The 22,631-nt window shown below is 46.7% G+C and overlaps 1 protein-coding gene across 4 annotated transcripts in view; it reads right to left on the reverse strand.

The window, feature by feature from the left end:
• Positions 1–22,631, reverse strand: part of LOC115124387 (tumor protein 63-like) — a 134,076-nt gene that overhangs the window by 97,444 nt on the left and 14,001 nt on the right. For all 4 annotated transcript variants that reach the window (XM_065009477.1, XM_065009478.1, XM_065009476.1 and 1 more), the window contains exons 2-3: positions 3,084–3,221; positions 2,619–2,754 (exon numbers count right to left, since the gene is read on the reverse strand). In XM_065009477.1, the coding sequence (XP_064865549.1) occupies positions 2,619–2,754; positions 3,084–3,221 (274 nt within the window). The remainder of the gene's footprint in view (positions 1–2,618; positions 2,755–3,083; positions 3,222–22,631) is intronic.

Here is a 22,631-nt window from a genome sequence, read left to right on the forward strand (position 1 = left end):
TTTTAAATAAAATTATGAAAGAAACAAATACAAAAACAGAAATATACAAACAAGAAACATAAACCTAACAGACAGGGGTGTTACATATCCAGATACATTTTCAATTTGTCAAAAACACTTACTGATTCAATTCAAATAATCTTAAACAAATGTGAAGAGGAGTTTCATTTTATGGATAAAGAATCTGCCATGAAAAATAAACAAATTAACAATGAAATTTGGGTCAATATAAAACATAATATCAGAATCTTCCAAATAAACATTAGGGGTAGTTTCCTTCCAAATAAACATTAGGGGTAGTTTCCTTCCAAATAAACATTAAGGGTAGTTTCCTTCCAAATAAACATTAAGGGTAGTTTCCTTCCAAATAAACATTAAGGGTAGTTTCCTTCCAAATAAACATTAAGGGTAGTTTCCTTCCAAATAAACATTAGGGGTAGTTTCCTTCCAAATAAACATTAAGGGTAGTTTCCTTCCAAATAAACATTAAGGGTAGTTTCCTTCCAAATAAAATCGAACTCAATCTGAAATCTTGTGACTTTAGAGCATAACAACATACACATCTGTCATCAATAATAATATGATCAATAGCTATTTAGAATCTGTGTATAATAAAGGTGTTTGCGGTGGGTGCTGTTATTAGTGCAGGACGCTCAGATCAACCCTTATGGGTGGGGCTAAGGCGTTAATTAGAGGGTGTGCACGATGCTGATTGGGTGAAGACAAAGAAGGGCTCTCCAGTAGTGGAACCAAAACATTCAAAAAGGATATTTTCTCAAAAGTGAGTTTTACAAAGTTGATCAACTTTCAAAGCAAAATAACCTTCCCCATTGTTCCTCAAATGCAGTGTATGATATCATTTCTAGCTTTGCTACTTAAAACCGATTTCAGCTGGTCGGTCATGTACGGTGTACAGTACAACAGTGACTGTACGGCAGGTGTGTTCTTGTGAGACTTACCCCCCCCCCCCCCCCAGTTTGGTATTTTGCCCTCTACACCGCCAGGTGTGTTCTTGTGAGACTTACCCCCCCCAGTTTGGTCTATTGCCCTCTACACCGCCAGGTGTGTTCTTGGAGACTTACCCCCCAGTTTGGTCTATTGCCCTCTACACCGCCAGGTGTGTTCTTGTGAGACTTACCCCCAGTTCGGTCTACTGCCCTCTACACCGCCAGGTGTGTTCTTGTGAGACTTACCCCCAGTTCGGTCTATTGCCCTCTACACCGCCAGGTGTGTTCTTGTGAGACTTACCCCCCAGTTCGGTCTATTGCCCTCTACACCGCCAGGTGTGTTCTTGTGAGACTTACCCCCAGTTCAGTCTATTGCCCTCTACACCGCCAGGTGTGTTCTTGTGAGACTTACCCCCAGTTTGGTCTATTGCCCTCTACACCGCCAGGTGTGTTCTTGGAGACTTACCCCCAGTTAGGTCTATTGCCCTCTACACCGCCAGGTGTGTTCTTGTGAGACTTACCCCCCAGTTTGGTCTATTGCCCTCTACACCGCCAGGTGTGTTCTTGGAGACTTACCCCCCCAGTTAGGTCTATTGCCCTCTACACCGCCAGGTGTGTTCTTGTGAGACTTACCCCCAGTTCGGTCTACTGCCCTCTATACCGCCAGGTGTGTTCTTGTGAGACTTACCCCCAGTTTGGTCTATTGCCCTCTACACCGCCAGGTGTGTTCTTGTGAGACTTACCCCCAGTTCGGTCTACTGCCCTCTACACCGCCAGGTGTGTTCTTGTGAGACTTACCCCCAGTTCGGTCTATTGCCCTCTACACCGCCAGGTGTGTTCTTGTGAGACTTACCCCCCAGTTCGGTCTATTGCCCTCTACACCGCCAGGTGTGTTCTTGTGAGACTTACCCCCAGTTCAGTCTATTGCCCTCTACACCGCCAGGTGTGTTCTTGTGAGACTTACCCCCAGTTTGGTCTATTGCCCTCTACACCGCCAGGTGTGTTCTTGGAGACTTACCCCCCAGTTAGGTCTATTGCCCTCTACACCGCCAGGTGTGTTCTTGTGAGACTTACCCCCCAGTTTGGTCTATTGCCCTCTACACCGCCAGGTGTGTTCTTGGAGACTTACCCCCAGTTAGGTCTATTGCCCTCTACACCGCCAGGTGTGTTCTTGTGAGACTTACCCCCAGTTCGGTCTACTGCCCTCTATACCGCCAGGTGTGTTCTTGTGAAACTTACCCCCAGTTTGGTCTATTGCCCTCTACACCGCCAGGTGTGTTCTTGTGAGACTTACCCCCAGTTCGGTCTATTGCCCTCTACACCGCTAGGTGTGTTCTTGTGAGACTTACCCCCCCAGTTTGGTCTATTGCCCTCTACACCGCCAGGTGTGTTCTTGTGAGACTTACCCCCCCAGTTTGGTCTATTGCCCTCTACACTGCCAGGTGTGTTCTTGTGAGACTTACCCCCCCAGTTTGGTCTATTGCCCTCTAAATTTGACTTGACAAACAAATATTTTGAATTTGACATTTGTGACATTTCCCAGTAGGCTATCTATAGTATTGTAATATTATAATGTACTGTACCTAATTTAGCCATGTCCAGTACAGTACTCACAGGCTGGTCAGATAGTAGAGTCCATGCAGATCTGAATATTGTTCAGTATGTACTTACAGACAGTGGTTCCTGTCCCTCATGCATGGTGATGCAGTCCATGCTGATCTGAATGGTGTTCCCTGATGGTCCATCTTCGTCTGCTGGGCTGTCTGAGAAGTTCAACTCTATCGGCTGCGACGAGTGGAACGCTGACCTGAAACACACACAGGGCAACACGGATTTAACTAGGTTTAGAACTGTGTGGTGTGGTGTGTGTGGTGTGTGTGTGTGTGTGTGTGTGTGTGTTGTGTGTGTGTTGTGTGTGTGTGTGGTGTGTGTGTGGTGTGTGTGTGTGGTGTGTGTGTGTGTGTGTGTGTGTGTGTGTGTGTGTGTGTGTGTGTGTGTGTGTGTGTGTGTGTGGTGTGTGTGGTGTGTGTGGTGTGTGTGTTGTGTGTGGTGTGTGTGGTGTGTGTGTGGTGTGTGTGGTGTGTGTGTGTGGTGTGTGGTGTGTGTGGTGTGTGTGTGTGTGTTGTGTAGACTCACTGGTCCAGCATCTCCAGCAGCTGGTTGAACACATCCTGACTGAGGATGTCAGAGCTCTGTTCTGATTGGTTCTGTGACATTATGGAGGCCAGGAAGGAACTCTCTGTCCAGGACAAACGGGAGGAGGGGTCTCTATACCTGCAGGAAGAGAGAGATAAAGGAACACCGTCACTAACTACTATAACTCTCTGTCCAGGGTGGATGGGAGGGAGAACGGTCGGCCCCCGTTGGCAGGGGGGCACGGTCGGCCCGTTGGCAGGGGGCACGGTCGGCCCGTTGGCAGGGGGCACGGTCGGCCCATTGGCAGGGGGGCACGGTCGGCCCGTTGGCAGGGGGGCACGGTCGACCCGCTGGCAGGGGGCACGGTCGGCCCGTTGGCAGGGGGCACGGCCGACCCGTTGGCAGGGGGCACGGCCGACCCGTTGGCAGGGGGCACGGTCGACCCGTTGGCAGGGGGGCACGGTCGACCCGTTGGCAGGGGGGCACGGTCGACCCGTTGGCAGGGGGCACGGTCGGCCCGTTGGCAGGGGGCACGGTCGGCCCGTTGGCAGGGTGGCACGGTCGGGTGCACGGTCGACCCGTTGGCAGGGGGGCACGGTCGGCCCGTTTTAGATGCCCCCATGAATCAACCGCACATTGTGCAGATCACAGTTTCATGATTCTGATTAGGTGAAAAGCCACTCACAAGTAGGTGGACACCCTTTCAAATGAGTGGATTCATCTATTTCAGCCACACCCGTTGCCGACAGGTGTATACAAATCGAGCACACCGCCATGCAATCTCCATAGACAAACATTGGCAGTAAAATGTCCTTACTGAAGTGCTCAGTGACTTTCAACGTGGCAGCATCATAGGATGCCACTTTTCCAAAAAGTCAGTTCGTCACATTTATGCTCTGCTAGAGCTGCCCCAGTCAACTCTAAGCGCTCTTATTGTGAAGTGGAAACAGCTAGGAGCAACAACGGCTCAGCAGCGAACTGGTAGGCCACACCAGTTCACAGAACAGGACCACACAGGGTGATGAAGCGCGTAAAAATGATCTGTCCTCGGTTGCAACACTCACTACCAAGTTCCAAACTGCCTCTGGAAGCAACGTCAACACAATAACTGTTTGTCGGGAGCTTCATGAAATGGGTTTCCATGGCCGAGCAGCCGCACACAAGCCTCCGATCCCCATTCTCAATGCCAAGCATCGGCTGGAGTGGTGTAAAGCTCACCGCCATTGGACTCTGGGAGCAATGGAAATGCATTCTAGTTTTTTATTTATTTCACCTTTATTTAACCAGGTCGGCTAAGTTGAGAACAAGTTCTCATTTACAAGTGCGACCTGGCCAAAATAAAGCAAAACAGTGTTTGTTGTTTGTCAGAGTTACACGTGGAATAAACAAACGTACAGTCAATAACACAATAGAAACTCTGTACACAGTGTGTGCAAATGAGGTAAAATACAGGAGGTAAGGCAATAAATAGGCCATAGTGGCGAAATTATTACAATATAGCAATTAAACACTGGAGTGATAGATGTGCAGAAGATGAATGTGCAAGTAGAGATACTGGGTTGCAAAGGAGCAAAACAAATACCAGTATGGGGATGAGGTAGTTGGATGGGCTATTTACAGATGGGCTGTGTACAGGTGCAGTGATCTGTGAGTTGCTCTGACAGCTGGTGCTTAAAGTTAGAGAGGGAGATATGAGTCTCCAGCTTCAGAGATTTTTGCAGTTCGTTCCAGTCATTGGCAGCGGAGAACTGGAAGGAGAGGCAGCCAATAGAGGTGTTGGCTTTGGGGGTGGACCAGTGAAATATACCTGCTGGAGCACGTGCTACGGGTGGGTGCTGCTATGGTGACCAGTGAGCAGAGATAGGGCGGGGCTTTACCTAGCAGAGACCTGGAGCCAGTGGATTTAGCAACGAATATGAAGCGAGGGCCAGCCAACGAGAGCATACAGGTCGCAGTGGTGGGTGGTATATGGGGCTTTGGTGACAAAACGGATGGCACCGTGATAGACTGCATCCAATTTGCTGAGTAGAGTGTTGGAGGCTATTTTGTAAATGACATCACCGAAGTCAAGGATCGGTAGGATAGTCAGTTTTACGAGGGTATGTTTGGCAGCATGAGTGAAGGATGCTTTGTTGTGAAATAGGAAGCCAATTCTAGATTTAATTTTGGATTGGAAATGCTTGATGTGGGTCTGGAAGGAGAGTTTACAGTCTAACCAGACACCTAGGTATTTGTAGTTGTCCACACATTCTAAGTCAGAACCGTCCAGAGTAGTGATGCTGATCGGTTGAAGAGCATGCATTTAGTTTTACTTGTATTTAAGAGCAGTTGGAGGCCACGGAAGGAGAGTTGTATGGCATTGAAGCTCATTTGGAGGTTTGTTAACACAGTGTCCAAAGAAGGGCCAGAAGTATACAGAATGGTGTCGTCTGTGTAGAGGTGGATCAGAGAATCATCAGCAGCAAGAGCGACATCTTTGATCATTGAGTGATGAATCACGCTTCACCATCTGGCAGTCCAACAAACTAATCTTGGTTTGGCGGATGTCAGGAGAACACTGTAACTGTAAAGTTTGGTGGAGGAGGAATAATGCTCTGTAGTTGTTTTTCATGATTCGTGCCCCTTAGTTCCAGTGAAGGGAAATCTTAACGCTACAGCATACAATGACATTCTAGACTATTCTGTGCCTCCAACTTTGTGGCAACAGTTTGGGGGAAGCCCCTTTCCTGTTTCAGCATAGCAAGGCCCTTGTGCACAAAGCAAGGTTCATATAGAATTGGTTTGCTGAGATCGGTGTGGAAGAACGTGACTGGCCTACACAGAGGCCCTGTCCTCAACCCCATTGAACACCTTTGGGATGAATTGGAACCCCGACTGCGAGCCAGGCCTAATCGGCCAACATCAGTGCTTGACCTCACTAATGCTCTTGTGGCTGAATGGAAGCAAGTCCCCTCAGCAATGTTCCAACATATTGTGGAAAGCCTTCCCAGAAGATTGGAGGCTGTTACAGCAGCAAAGGGGGAGGACCAACTCCATATTAATGCCCATGATTTTAGAATGAGATGTTTGATTAGCAGGTGACCACATACTGTTGGTCACATACTGTTGGTCATGTAGTGTACTTTCAGCCAACATGCAGTGCATCTAGAGCTGCTCTTAGTTTATTACACTTATGGCTGGGACTGCGGATTGTCCCGGGGCTTCCGGCTGTCTAGATCCCTGCTGCTTGTTGTCCCGGGGCTTCCGGCTGTCTAGATCCATGCTGCTTGTTGTCCCGGGGCTTCCGGCTGTCTAGATCCCTGCTGCTTGTTGTCCCGGGGCTTCCGGCTGTCTAGATCCCTGCTGCTTGTTGTCCCGGGGCTTCCGGCTGTCTAGATCCCTGCTGCTTGTTGTCCCGGGGCTTCCGGCTGTCTAGATCCCTGCTGCTTGTTATCCCGGGGCTTCCGGCTGTCTAGATCCCTGCTGCTTGTTGTCCAGGGGCTTCCGGCTGTCTAGATCCCTGCTGCTTGTTGTCCCGGGGCTTCCGGCTGTCTAGATCCCTGCTGCTTGTTGTCCCGGGGCTTCCGGCTGTCTAAATCCCTGCTGCTTGTTGTCCCGGGGCTTCCGGCTGTCTAGATCCCTGCTGCTTGTTGTCCCGGGGCTTCCGGCTGTCTAGATCCCTGCTGCTTATTGTCCCGGGGCTTCCGGCTGTCTAGATCCCTGCTGCTTGTTGTCCCGGGGCTTCCGGCTGTCTAGATCCCTGCTGCTTGTTGTCCCGGGGCTTCCGGCTGTCTAGATCCCTGCTGCTTGTTGTCCCGGGGCTTCCGGCTGTCTAGAACCCTGCTGCTTGTTGTCCCGGGGCTTCCGGCTGTCTAGATCCCTGCTGCTTGTTGTCCCAGGGCTTCCGGCTGTCTAGATCCCTGCTGCTTGTTGTCCCGGGGCTTCCGGCTGTCTAGATCCCTGCTGCTTGTTGTCCCGGGGCTTCCGGCTGTCTAGATCCCTGCTGTTTATCGCGGTCTCCATCTCCCCTGCGACCTGCCCTATGAGGAGTAACAGCGTAGCCTACATTGCTACCATGACAAAGACCAAAGCCGGTGGGAGTACCGTTGAGGACCCTGGATGTCTCCCTATCACAGGTGATGGATCTTTTAAAACAAACAAAAATAGTTTTACAAGCAGTTGTGACAACAAGAAAATAACTTCCAAGTTGTCTGTCCAAATACTGGTGGAGCCAACTAATAAAAAAATGGACGACCAGACCAGAGAGGTCCAGGACCTGAAGGACAGTTTGCAGTTCGGTGAGTTTAAACAAGATGACAGCAATCTGTAAGTCATTGAGAGAGGACTGAGATGACGAGTTTTGTTCAGTCAGGGAAATAAAATTAGATTAGATTCTCCGTTTAAAGAAAACGGAGAACAAACTATAGGATGTAAAAATAACTCTCAGGACAGGCGGGAGGTCAGGTCTCTACACCTGCAGGAAGAGAGAAATACAACATCACTAACTAGTAACTACAACTAACTACCGTAACTAACTAGCATAACCATAACTACCAGGACAGGTCTCTACACCTGCAGGAAGAGAAGAGGGGTACACCATAACTAACTACTGTAACTACCAAGCAGTAACTAACTGTGCTTATACAGTAACTACTGTAACTACCACACAGTAACTAACTGTGCTTATACAGTAACTACTGTAACTACCAAGCAGTAACTAACTGTGCTTATACAGGGGATGGTCCGTATATCACCTCCTAGTCATTTCATACTGGGGGAAGTAGAAGCAGAGCCTATATTGCCGTGTGTAATGAATTTCCTCCTCCTCCTCCGAAGAGGAGAGGCGAAACGGATCTGAGGACCAATATGCGTCGTGGTAAGTGTCCATGGTTCTTTTTAATGCGTTAAGGTACACATGAACAACTGACTACAAAAAACAAGAAATATGAAAACTCAAAACAGTCCTATCTGGTGCAAACACAGAGACAGGAACAATCACCCACAAACACCCAGGCTACCTAAGTATGATTCTCAATCAGAGACAACTAATGACACCTGCCTCTGATTGAGAACCATACTAGGCCGAAAACATAGAAATATCCAAAACCTAGAAAAACAAACATAGACTGCCCACCCAACTCACGCCCTGAACATACTAACTAAATACAAAACACAGGAAATAAAGGTCAGAACGTGACACCGTGGTTACGAGCAGAAAGGTTATAAAAGCTGGATTTTAACATATGAATTTATAAGGGGGAGGTACCGTAGCATAAAGACATCCAGCAGAAACCTATACTCGTGAAGATGTTCGTTGTCATGGCACTGAGGATCATGTTGTCCATCTACGTAAAAAGGTGAACAGTGTGTGCTGAACAGCTCATTCAGAGAGACAGGGAAAGAAGAAGAAGAGAGATGCAGTAAGTCAGTCACTCAGTCAGTGAGGTAGGTTGGACTACATTGACCTGCTCCCCTCTGTAACACTACAGCAGACTGGAGCAGACTGGAGCAGTCTGGAGCAGTCTGGAGTAAACTGGAGCAGTCTGGAGCAGTCTGGAGCAGTCTGGAGTAGACTGGAGTAGTCTGGAGCAGACTGGAGCAGTCTGGAGTAGACTGGAGTAGTCTGGAGTAGACTGGAGCAGTCTGGAGTAGACTGGAGTAGTCTGGAGTAGACTGGAGTAGTCTGGAGCAGTCTGGAGTAGACTGGAGTAGACTGGAGTAGACTAGAGTAGTCTGGAGCAGTCTGGAGCAGACTGGAGCAGCCTGGAGCAGCCTGGAGCAGTCTGGAGCAGACTGGAGCAGTCTGGAGTAGACTGGAGTAGACTAGAGTAGTCTGGAGCAGTCTGGAGCAGACTGGAGCAGACTGGAGCAGACTGGAGCAGCATGGAGCAGACTGGAGAAGACTGGAGTAGTCTGGAGTAGACTGGAGCAGACTGGAGCAGTCAGGAAGAGTCTGGAGCAGCAGTGTCAGAGACAGTTCCATTGTTCAAGCGGCAGCCAGGCACACGCCGCCGCTGCTGTCATCTGTGTGTGAGCCGAACACACAGCCAGTCGGAAATCCCCCGCACGGTGTATATGATACCAGATTCCCAAACGCCTGGCATGTGTACAGCTGTACGGGGGCTTGACAGGGGGCTGTGAGTGTGTGGGCAGGGGGGCATAATCTGAAGCTGCCACTATTTGAGGGCCCCGACGGAGGCCGGAATTCCCCAACATTCCGTTGTGTGTGTGGGGGGGAGAAGATATGAATACCTATTCAACAACACAGTCAGGCATTTTCTAATGAAGCACATCATCTGAGCAGGGCTATCATAATGTACTCTAAGCAGGACACACAACCCAAGTGTGTGTGTGGAGAGTGTGTGTGTGTGTACCAAGTGGGGCATTTGGGGTTTGGAAACTAGACCTGGGGGGGGTTGAACTACAGCTATGAAGAATCTTAAACACATTGTGTCTCAGTATGCGGTACTGAGTGATTTGTGCTTTTTGAGGTTGGTCCAGAGTCATTCGTTAACAACACTAAATCCATTATTAAATAATGACGTAAAAATAAAAAAAATGATTGGAGATTTTTAGTGGAAATTCCAAAAATAGTGAACATTCAACTGGTATTACAGAGAAAAGGACACATCTGAGGGGGCACGTGCCTGTGCTCCCAAAAGGGCTCCAAATCTCTGCAATGGATTATGGTTATTGTAGTTAATTACCACATTTCTGAGCTGAACTCGGTTCAATATTTGCTGACTGAAAATGCTGTGTGTAACGTCGATTTTACTCGTCTGTTTACTCCGCTACTTGAATCCTCTCTCTCTCTCTTCTCTCTCTTCTCTCTCTCAATTCAAACGGCTTCATTACCATGGGAGACATGTGTTAACATTACCAAAGCAAGTGAAGTAGATAATAAACAAAAGTGAAATAAACAAAAAAAATTACAGTAAACATTACACTTATAAACGTTACAAAACAATAGCGTCATTTCAAATGTCATATTATGTCTATATACAGTGTTGTAATGATGTACAAATAGTTAAAGTACACAAGGGAAAATAAATAAACATAAATATGGGTTGTATTTACAATGGTGTTTGTTCTTCACTGATTGTCCTTTTCTGGTGGCAACAGGTCACACATCTTGCTGCTGTGATGCAACACTGTGGTATTTCACCCAGTAGATATGGGAGTTTATCAAAATTGGGTTTGTGTTCTAATTCTTTGTGGGTCTGTGTAATCTGAGGGAAATATGTCTCTCTAATATGGTCATACATTGGGCAGGAGGTTAGGAAGTGCAGCTCAGTTTCCACCTCATTTTGTGGGCAGTGAGCACATAGCCTGTCTTCTCTTGAGAGCCATGTCTGCCTACGGCGGCCTTTCTCAATAGCAAGGCTATGCTCACTGAGTCTGTACATAGTCAAAGCTTTCTTTAAGTTTGAGTCAGTCACAGTGGTCAGGTATTCTGCCACTGTGTACTCTCTGTTTAGGCACAAATATAATTCTAGTTTGTTAATTATTTCCAATGTGTCAAGTAATTATGTTTTTGTTTTGTCATGATTTGGTTGGGTCTAATTGTGTTGCTGTCCTGTGGCTCTGTACGGCCAGCATCTAGGCCTGTCATTTATCCATGACAACATCATCTAGGCCTAGTCATTTATCCATGACAACATCATCTAGGCCTGTCATTTATCCATGGCAACATCATCTAGGCCTAGTCATTTATCCATCCAGCATCTAGGCCTGTCATTTATCCATCCAGCATCTAGGCCTAGTCATTTATCCATGACAACATCATCTAGGCCTGTCATTTATCCATGACAACATCATCTAGGCCTGCCATTTATCCATCGAGAATCTAGGCCTGTCATTTATCCATCCAGAATCTAGGCCTAGTCATTTATCCATGACAACATCATCTAGGCCTGTCATTTATCCATGACAACATCATCTAGGCCTGCCATTTATCCATCCAGAATCTAGGCCTGTCATTTATCCATCCAGCATCTAGGCCTGTCATTTATCCATCCAGCATCTAGGCCTGTCATTTATCCATGACAACATCATCTAGGCCTAGTCATTTATCCATCCAGCATCTAGGCCTGTCATTTATCCATGACAACATCATCTAGGTCTGTCATTTATCCATCCAGAATCTAGGCCTGTCATTTATCCATCCAGCATCTAGTCCTGTCATTTATCCATCAAGCATCTAGGCCTGTCATTTATCCATCAAGCATCTAGGCCTAGTCCTTAATCCATGACAACATCATCTAGGCCTAGTCCTTTATCCATCCTGCATCTAGGCCTAGTCCTTTATCCATGACAACATCATCTAGGCCTAGTCATTTATCCATGACAACATCATCTAGGCCTGTCATTTATCCATGCCAACATCATCTAGGCCTAGTCATTTATCCATGCCAACATCATCTAGGCCTGTCATTTATCCATGACAACATCATCTAGGCCTGTCATTTATATATGACAACATCATCTAGGCCTAGTCATTTATCCATCCAGCATCTAGTCCTGTCATTTATCCATCCAGCATCTAGGCCTAGTCATTTATCCATCCAGCATCTAGTCCTGTCATTTATCCATCCAGCATCTAGTCCTGTCATTTATCCATCCAGCATCTAGGCCTGTCATTTATCCATCCAGCATCTAGTCCTGTCATTTATCCATCCAGCATCTAGGCCTGTCATTTATCCATCCAGCATCTAGTCCTGTCATTTATCCATCCAGCATCTAGGCCTGTCATTTATCTATGACAACATCATCTAGGCCTAGTCATTTATCCATCCAGCATCTAGTCCTGTCATTTATCCATCCAGCATCTAGGCCTGTCATTTATCCATCCAGCATCTAGTCCTGTCATTTATCCATCCAGCATCTAGGCCTGTCATTTATCTATGACAACATCATCTAGGCCTAGTCATTTATCCATCCAGCATCTAGTCCTGTCATTTATCAATCCAGCATCTAGGCCTGTCATTTATCCATCCAGCATCTAGGCCTGTCATTTATCCATGGCAACATCATATAGGCCTGTCATTTATCCATCCAGCATCTAGGCCTGTCATTTATACATGGCAACATCATCTAGGCCTGTCATTTATCCATGACAACAGCATCTAGGCCTGTCATTTATCCATCCAGCATCTAGGCCTGTCATTTATCCATCCAGCATCTAGGCCTGTCATTTATCCATGACAACATCATCTAGGCCTGTCATTTATCCATGACAACATCATCTAGGCCTGCCATTTATCCATCTAGAATCTAGGCCTGTCATTTATCCATCCAGAATCTAGGCCTGTCATTTATCCATCCAGCATCTAGGCCTGTCATTTATCCATCCAGCATCTAGTCCTGTCATTTATCCATCCAGCATCTAGGCCTGTCATTTATCCATGGCAACATCATCTAGGCCTGTCATTTATCCATCCAGCATCTAGGCCTGTCATTTATCAATCCAGCATCTAGGCCTGTCATTTATCCATGACAACATCATCTAGGCCTGTCATTTATCCATGGCAACATCATCTAGGCCTGCCATTTATCCATCCAGAATCTAGGCCTGTCATTTATCCATCCAGCATCTAGGCCTGTCATTTATCCATCCAGCATCTAGACCTGTCATTTATCCATGACAACATCATCTAGGCCTGTCATTTATCCATGGCAACATCATCTAGGCCTGTCATTTATCCATGACAACAGCATCTAGGCCTGTCATTTATCCATCCAGCATCTAGGCCTGTCATTTATCCATCCAGCATCTAGGCCTGTCATTTATCCATGACAACATCATCTAGGCCTGTCATTTATCCATGACAACATCATCTAGGCCTAGTCCTTTATCCATGACAACATCATCTAGGCCTGCCATTTATCCATCCAGAATCTAGGCCTGTCATTTATCCATCCAGAATCTAGGCCTGTCATTTATCCATCCAGCATCTAGGCCTGTCATTTATCCATCCAGCATCTAGGCCTAGTCATTTATCCAATTAAAAATCAGCTGACATTTCTACTGTCTTTGCCCCATTAACATCAGGTCTGAGCCACTAATGAGGAAGGGGATTCAACATTCTCTCTTCTGCAGCGAGTAACTAGTCCTAGCATTTGACTGGCTGTAAACATAACCACTGAATAGGCCACTTCCTGCAAATCACTCGCTTAAAAATGAGGTGTGCCAGTGCAAAGCTATTGCGACACACATGAACCTCATCCAGCATCTAGGCCTAGTCATTTATCTATCCAGCATCTAGGCCTGTCATTAATCCATCCAGCATCTAAACCTGTCATTTATCCATGACAACATCATCCAGCATCTAAACCTGTCATTTATCCATCCAGCATCTAGGCCTAGTCATTTATCCATCCAGCATCTAGGCCTGTCATTTATCCATCAAGCATCTAGGCCTAGTCCTTAATCCATCCTGCATCTAGGCTTAGTCATTTATCCATGACAACATAATCTAGGCCTAGTCCTTTATCCATCCTGCATCTAGGCCTAGTCCTTTATCCATCCTGCATCTAGGCCTAGTCATTTATCCATGACAACATCATCTAGGCCTAGTCATTTATCCATCCTGCATCTAGGCCTAGTCATTTATCCATGACAACATCATCTAGGCCTAGTCCTTTATCCATCCTGCATCTAGGCCTAGTCCTTTATCCATCCTGCATCTAGGCCTAGTCATTTATCCATGACAACATCATCTAGGCCTAGTCATTTATCCATGACAACATCATCTAGGCCTAGTCCTTTATCCATGGCAACATCATCTAGGCCTAGTCATTTATCCATGACAACATCATCTAGGCCTAGTACTTTATCCATGACAACATCATCTAGGCCTGTCATTTATCCATGACAACATCATCTAGGCGTAGTCATTTATCCATGGCAACATCATCTAGGCCTAGTCATGTATCCATGACAACATCATCTAGGCCTGTCATTTATCCATCCAGCATCTAGGCCTGTCATTTATCCATCCTGCATCTAGGCCTGTCATTTATCCATGACAACATCATCTAGGCCTAGTCCTTAATCCATCCTGCATCTAGGCTTAGTCATTTATCTATGACAACATCATCTAGGCCTGTCATTTATCCATGGCAACATCATCTAGGCCTAGTCATTTATCCATGACAACATCATCTAGGCCTGTCATTTATCCATGACAACATCATCTAGGCCTAGTCATTTATCCATGACAACATCATCTAGGCCTGTCATTTATCCATGACAACATCATCTAGGCCTAGTCCTTTATCCATGACAACATCATCTAGGCCTGTCATTTATCCATGGCAACATCATCTAGGCCTAGTCATTTATCCATGACAACATCATCTAGGCCTGTCATTTATCCATGACAACATCATCTAGGCCTGTCATTTATCCATGACAACATCATCTAGGCCTAGTCATTTATCCATGACAACATCATCTAGGCCTGTCATTTATCCATGACAACATCATCTAGGCCTGTCATTTATCCATGACAACATCATCTAGTCCTAGTCATTTCATTGTATCCATTTAATATGAACTGACAATCCTGCTGTCTTTCAGTTTTAGCTCCATTTCTTCAGGCTAAAGGGTCTTAGTCAATTTAAATATCTTCTCGCTAACTTTGCTGTGTTCAAAGTACATCTCCCTTTCCCAAAAACCTGGCTTGGCAGTCCGCCCCCTGCCCTCCTCCTCCTCCTTATGAGCTAAAGAGGTGTGGTGCTGTGCTAGGCAGAGGGAACATACGCTCCAGCTGCATTACTAGGACAACAAGGTGCTGCCAAGCCTGTCATAAGGTAGAAAAGCTTCTTTCAACTCACACTGTGTAGTCAATAGATAGTGATTTGGCAGAGAGAGAGAGACGCACACTGGGAAATTCGAGTCCCAAAATTGCACACTATTCCCTATGCAGCGCACTACTACCTTAACGTCCCCCCTGTCAAACGATGTGCACTACGTAGGGAATGTGATGCCATTTGGGACGTAAAACGGAGACACGCTAACAGGTCAGTCGTCTTTTCACTCAGCGTGCACATTTTTTCACAAGATGTCCAGACATTTTCTACATGGGATTACTCTTCCCAAGACCGGTATAAAAAAACAATGCATAAACACAATTATAATATTATAAAGCACTTTTATTAAAATTAAATGTTGCTTAAAGTTCGTTCTAAGTGTTATAAGATTAGCCTAATTTAGTGCATCAAATTGTCTAGATACTGGAACACATTACATAGTTGAACCTTCCACACATGGATTCATTTCTACTTTCCTGTCCATTTTACATACATAGCTTCATCTTTTGTTTTTATTTACACATGGGGGAACCTTTTGTCTGTTTTTATTTACACATGGGGGAACCTTTTGTCTGTTTTTATTTACACATGGGGGAACCTTTTGTCTGTTTTTATTTACACATGGGGGAACCTTTTGTCTGTTTTTATTTACACATGGGGGAACCTTTTGTCTGTTTTTATTTACACCTTTGGTCTGTTTTTATTTACATGGGGAACCTTTTGTCTGTTTTTATTTACACATGGGGGGGAACCTTTTGTCTGTTTTTTTATTTATTTACACATGGGGGAACCTTTTGTCTGTTTTTATTTACACATGGGGGAACCTTTTGTCTGTTTTTATTTACACATGGGGGAACCTTTTGTCTGTTTTTATTTACACATGGGGGAACCTTTTGTCTGTTTTTATTTACACATGGGGGAACCTTTTGTCTGTTTTTATTTACACATGGGGGAACCTTTTGTCTGTTTTTATTTACACATGGGGGAACCTTTTGTCTGTTTTTATTTACACATGGGGGAACCTTTTGTCTGTTTTTATTTACACATGGGGAACCTTTTGTAAATGTCATATCTCCTTAGACCAACATCCCAATTCTGTTCTATTTTCTATTCCTTTATAATTTCCTTATTTTCTCTTTTGTTGTTTGTTTTGTTGTTTGTTCCACACAGAAACCTTTTATGCATCTCTCAGCTGACTAACTTTTCCCCTTGCATCAGTCCCTATAACAAACTGCACAACCTCTGTGGGGATTTCAAATCATAAAAATCTCGTTGCAAAGTTAGCATTCAGTTTATCTAAAAACTCTGACATCACGGGAGTGGTCTGTACTGCTGAAGACTCAATATGCACTGAGTGGACAAAACATTGAGGACATCTTTCCACGTCACAGACTGACCAGGCGAATCCAGACAAAAGCTATGATCAATTATTGATGTCATTTGTTAAATCCACTTCAATCAGTGTAGATGAAGGGGAGGAGACATGTAGATGAAGGGGAGGAGACATGTAGAGGAAGGGGAGGAGACGGGTTAAAGAAGGATTTTTAAGCCTTGAGAGAATTGAGACATGGATTGTGTGTCATTCAGAGGGTGAATGGGCAAGATAAAAGATTTAAGTGCCTTTGAATGGGGTGTGGTAGTAGGTCCCAGGCGCAACGGTTTGTGCCAAGAACTGCAACACTGCTGGGATTTTCAAGACTGGTCCACCACCCAAAGGTCATCCAGACAACTTGACACAACTGTGAAAAGCATTGGCGTCAACATGGGCCAGCATCCCTGCGGAACACTTTCCACACCTTGTAGAGTCCACGCCCCGCAGTGGAAGTGTCATAATACCCATAAAACCTAGAGGTCAAACAGGGAAGTAGTTCCAAGGCCCACTGAACATGGACCGAGAGAGAAGGCCCACTGAACATGGACAGAGAGAGAGAGAAGGCCCACTGAACATGGACAGAGAGAGAGAGAGAAGGCCCACTGAACATGGACAGAGAGAGAGAGAGAAGGCCCACTGAACATGGACAGAGAGAGAGAAGGCCCACTGAACATGGACAGAGAGAGAGAAGGCCCACTGAACATGGACAGAGAGAGAGAGAAGGCCCACTGAACATGGACAGAGAGAGAGAGAAGGCCCACTGAACATGGACAGAGAGAGAGAAGGCCCACTGAACATGGACAGAGAGAGAGAGAGGCCCACTGAACATGGACAGAGAGAGAAGGCCCACTGAACATGGACAGAGAGAGAAGGCCCACTGAACATGGACAGAGAGAGAGAGAAGGCCCACTGAACATGGACAGAGAGAGAGAGAAGGCCCACTGAACATGGACAGAGAGAGAGAAGGCCCACTGAACATGGACAGAGAGAGAGAAGGCCCACTGAACATGGACAGAGAGAGAGAAGGCCCACTGAACATGGACAGAGAGAGAGAGAAGGCCCACTGAACATGGACAGAGAGAGAGAGAAGGCCCACTGAACATGGACAGAGAGAGAGAAGGCCCAGAACATGGACAGAGAGAGAGAGGCCACTGAACATGGACAGAGAGAGAGAAGGCCCACTGAACATGGACAGAGAGAGAGAGAAGGCCCACTGAACATGGACAGAGAGAGAGAGAAGGCCCACTGAACATGGATGGAGAGAGAGAGAGAAGGCCCACTGAACATGGACAGAGAGAACATGGACAGAGAGGCCCACTGAACATGGACAGAGAGAGAGAGAGGCCCACTGAACATGGACAGAGAGAGAGAAGGCCCACTGAACATGGATGAACATGGACAGGAGAGAGAGAGAAGGCCCACTGAACATGGATGGAGAGAGAGAGAACATGAAGGCCCACTGAACATGGACAGAGAGAAAGGCCCACTGAACATGGAGAGAGAGAAGGCCCACTGAACATGGACAGAGAGAGAAGGCCCACTGAACATGGACAGAGAGAGAGAAGGCCCACTGAGAGAGAGAGAGAAGGCCCACTGAACATGGACAGAGAGAGAGAGAAGGCCCACTGAACATGGATGGAGAGAGAGAGAGAAGGCCCACTGAACATGGACAGAGAGAGAGAAGGCCCACTGAACATGGATGGAGAGAGAGAGAGAGAGGCCCACTGAACATGGATGGAGAGAGAGAGAGGCCCACTGAACATGGACAGAGAAGGCCCACTGAACATGGATGGAGGAACATGGACAGAGAGAGAGAAGGCCCACTGAACATGGACAGAGAGAGAACATGACGAGAGGCCCACTGAACATGGACAGAGAGAGAGAAAGGCCCACTGAACATGGACAGAGAGAGAGAAGGCCCACTGAACATGGATGGAGAGAGAGAGAGAGAAGGCCCACTGAACATGGACAGAGAGAGAGAAGGCCCACTGAACATGGATGGAGAGAGAGAGAGAGAAGGCCCACTGAACATGGACAGAGAGAGAGAAGGCCCACTGAACATGGACAGAGAGAGAGAAGGCCCACTGAACATGGACAGAGAGAGAGAGAAGGCCCACTGAACATGGACAGAGAGAGAGAGAGGCCCACTGAACATGGACGAGAGAAGGCCCACTGAACATGGACAGAGAGAGAGAAGGCCCACTGAACATGGACAGAGAGAGAGAGAAGGCCCACTGAACATGGACAGAGAGAGAGAAGGCCCACTGAACATGGACAGAGAGAGAGAGAAGGCCCACTGAACATGGACAGAGAGAGAGAGAAGGCCCACTGAACATGGACAGAGAGAGAGAAGGCCCACTGAACATGGACAGAGAGAGAGAAGGCCCACTGAACATGGACAGAGAGAGAGAAGGCCCACTGAACACGGATGTAGAGACTGTTAATGATACAAGTCTATGAGACTGGAGAAGTCAGTTGACAGTACTACCTTTGACCAGGGCCCAAAGAAAATAGGGTGCCATTTGGGATCCAGGTTGTTGATTGTGGTGGGTAGCGTGCAGTGTGGTCAGGGAGGAGATTCCTGGAGTCATTTCCTGGATGAAGGTGTGAACTGACGTGGGTGTGTTATTACTGGGTGAGTCAGCAGAGGGAGTTGAATGAAATGTTACATTTAAATGTCATGTTTGGTTAGCAGTGATTTGGATGCCGTGTCTCTTTCAACTTGTTTTGTTTTACAAGTTATTGCAGTGTGTTGAATATTCCCAAGGATCCCATGATTCCGTGCAGTGTGTTGAATATTCCCAAGGATCCCATGATTCCGTGCAGTGTGTTGAATATTCCCAAGGATCCCATGATTCCATGCAGTGTGTTGAATATTCCCAAGGATCCCATGATTCCGTGCAGTGTGTTGAATATTCCCAAGGATCCCATGATTCCGTGCAGTGTGTTGAATATTCCCAAGGATCCCATGATTCCGTGCAGTGTGTTGAATATTCCCAAGGATCCCATGATTCCATGCAGTGTGTTTAACTGAGTGTCTGGTGTAGACTAATAGGAAGGACAGTTTTGTTATAACATTTTGTCAGAGGCTGTTGAGGCTATTGAGGCTGTTGAGGCTGTTGAGACTGTTGAGACTGTTGAGACTGTTGAGGCTATTGAGACTGTTGAGGCTATTGAGGCTGTTGAGGCTATTGAGGCTATTGAGGCTATTGAGGCTATTGAGGCTGTTGAGGCTGTTGAGGCTATTGAGACTGTTGAGGCTATTGAGGCTATTGAGGCTGTTGAGGCTGTTGAGGCTGTTGAGGCTATTGAGGCTATTGAGGCTGTTGAGGCTGTTGAGGCTGTTGAGGCTATTGAGGCTGTTGAGGCTATTGAGGCTGTTGTTGGGTGTTGAGGCTATTGAGGCTGTTGAGGCTATTGAGGCTATTGAGGCTGTTGAGGCTATTGAGGCTGTTGAGGCTGTTGAGGCTGTTGTTGGGTGTTTACAGAGGAGTTTAGTCTTTCCAGAATCAGAAGGCCATTTACACATACCTGGAATGTGACTTAGTGAAAAGGTGTTGCCAGCAACAGGCAATGTGGAAACAGAATACAGACACTGGTTACTCCGGGAGTTATTTAGACAGTCAGTCGTTCTGCCCTGAGGGGAAGGCTGTTCAGCATGACCCTTACAGACAGACAGGCAGACAGGCCGGGCCCCTCCAGCCCCTCACCTGAAGACAGACAGACAGGTAGGCCGGGCCCCTCCAGCCCCTGGGCCCCTCAGCAGTCCAGAGGGAAGACTGAACACTGGGGCAGAGGTCACCACTAAACAGAGCTGAGCTATTGTCTCTCGCCAAGTCGGTCACATCCACCGATGAAAATGCAATCAAAACAAACAGACCAGCCAATCCGGGGGCTTCTCCTGTGTCATCATTAATCACACCTTCAAAGACCTCAGCCTTTCTTATGCTCAGCCACTCCCTCTCTCTTCCCCCTCCTCCTCATCCCCCCTCTCTCTCTCATCCCCCCCTCCCTCTCATCCCCCCATCTCTCTCATCCCCTCGCTCTCTCCCTCTCCCTCCCTCTCTCTCTCACCCCCTCTCTCTCATCCCCCTCCCTATCATCCCCCTCGCTCTCTCTCTCTGTCTCTCTCTCAACCCCCTCCTCCTCATCCCCCTCTCTCTCTCATCCCCCTCTCTCTCTCATCCCCCTCTCTCTCATCACCTCGCTCTCTCCCTCTCCCTCTCACCCCCTCCTTCTCACCCCCCCCCTCCGTCTCTTTCACCCCCCCTCATCCCCCTCACTCTCATCCCCCTATCACCCCCATCTGCCTCCCTCCCTCCCCTCATTCCTCAACCAGGCTAAAAGAGGCTGCCCGAAGGCATCTCCTGCTCTCTGTTGCATGCTTCTACTGTGTCCAAGGGTTTCAAACCAGGTAAAGGATCTCCAACCAGGTAAAGGATCTCCAACCAGGTAAAGGGTCTCCAACCAGGTAAAGGGTCTCCAACCAGGTAAAGGATCTCCAACCAGGTAAAGGATCTCCAACCAGGTAAAGGATCTCCAACCAGGTAAAGGTTCTCCAACCAGGTAAAGGGTCTCCAACCAGGTAAAGGATCTCCAACCAGGTAAAGGGTCTCCAACCAGGTAAAGGGTCTCCAACCAGGTAAAGGATCTCCAACCAGGTAAAGGATCTCCAACCAGGTAAAGGGTCTCCAACCAGGTAAAGGGTCTCCAACCAGGTAAAGGATCTCCAACCAGGTAAAGGATCTCCAACCAGGTAAAGGATCTCCAACCAGGTAGTTGAATGGTAAAAAGGAGAGAGAATCTCAGCCCAAAAAGTTTTACCTTGATGAGAATGTTTCCTAACGTGTCTTTATAAAATACATAAATATATGATATCATTTTTAAACTTTCACAAACAAATGTATTGAGGTTGTTATCAAAAATCTATGCTAATTAAATATTGTACCTTTCTAGGTCAATTAGCATGAGTTTCAGACTGTTTCCTCCAGCCAAAGTCCTTCATACAGCTATAGTGATGCTTTCAGTACACATGAGGTTCAGACTGTTTCCTCCAGCCAAAGTCCTTCATACAGCTATAGTGATGCTTTCAGTACACGTGAGTTTCAGACTGTTTCCTCCAGCCAAAGTCCTTCATACAGCTATAGTGATGCTTTCAGTACACGTGAGTTTCAGACTGTTTCCTCCAGCCAAAGTCCTTCATACAGCTATAGTGATGCTTTCAGTACACGTGAGTTTCAGACTGTTTCCTCCAGCCAAAGTCCTTCATATAGCTATAGTGATGCTTTCAGTACACGTGAGGTTCCCGGCTGTGTTTGTAAACCAGGCTTAGGGTTGAAGGTCAACCTCACCTTTGTATGGTTGTCAGTTTTAACCAACAGCTAAGCTCCCCTTACACACCACGTGTTAAAAGGTACCACATCAAGTGTAAAAAAATAAAAAAAATAAAATAAAAAAAACACCCAGTATTTACTCGTATAATATCCCCTATCTTAAGTAAAGTAAAGTAATTAAATGTAAAACATGTTTTGATTTGTTAAGAACACTCAGAATAGACTTCTTGTCACGAACCTTCACGAAGATGGTGCCTCTTCCTGTTCGGGCGGTGCTCGGCGGTCGTCGTCGCCGACCTATTAGCTGCCATCGATTCCCTTTCCGTTTGTTTTGGGTTATTGGGTAATTGGGTACACCTGTTTTGTATTAGGGTTTGTTTGTAGGGTATTTAAGGGCACTAGGCCCGCTGGGTATTTGTGCGGGCTTGTTTTTTGTTACTTTTTTGTGTCCTTATTCACCAGACTATTTCTGTCCTGTTGTTTGGACTGGTAACTTGTGTTGGCGTGACCGTGTTTGTTGCGCTGGTGAATACATTTGACAAACGACTGAACCCTGCTCTCTGCGCCTGATTCCACCCATCCTAGTTGATCGTAACACTTATATCTTGGAAAGCAACGTTCTAGTAAGGAGGAGAGGATTTCACCCTCCTTAGACTTTTAATTATCATCTCTGTCAGAGACAATTTAGACATATTTCTGTCATTATGGGTGCATTGGGGGTAGATTGATGAGAGGAAAAATAATATAATACATTTTAGAATAACGTAACAAAATGTGGAAAAAGTCAAGGGGTCTGAATACTTTCTGAAGGCACTGTATAGATGAAGAGAGTGAGGGAGAGAGAGTGAGAGAGAGAGAGTGAGGGAGAGAGCGTGAGAGAGAGAGCGTGAGGGAGAGAGAGCGAGGGAGGGAGAGCGAGGGAGGGAGAGAGAGAGAGAGAGAGAGAGAGAGAGCGAGTGAGGGAGAGAGAGCGAGGGAGGGAGAGAGCGTGAGAGAGAGAGCGAGGGAGGGAGAGAGAGCGAGGGAGAGAGAGCGAGGGAGGGAGGGAGA

The sequence above is a fragment of the Oncorhynchus nerka genome, linkage group LG25 (genome assembly GCF_034236695.1).
Source record: "Oncorhynchus nerka isolate Pitt River linkage group LG25, Oner_Uvic_2.0, whole genome shotgun sequence".
Lineage (NCBI taxonomy): Eukaryota > Metazoa > Chordata > Actinopteri > Salmoniformes > Salmonidae > Oncorhynchus > Oncorhynchus nerka.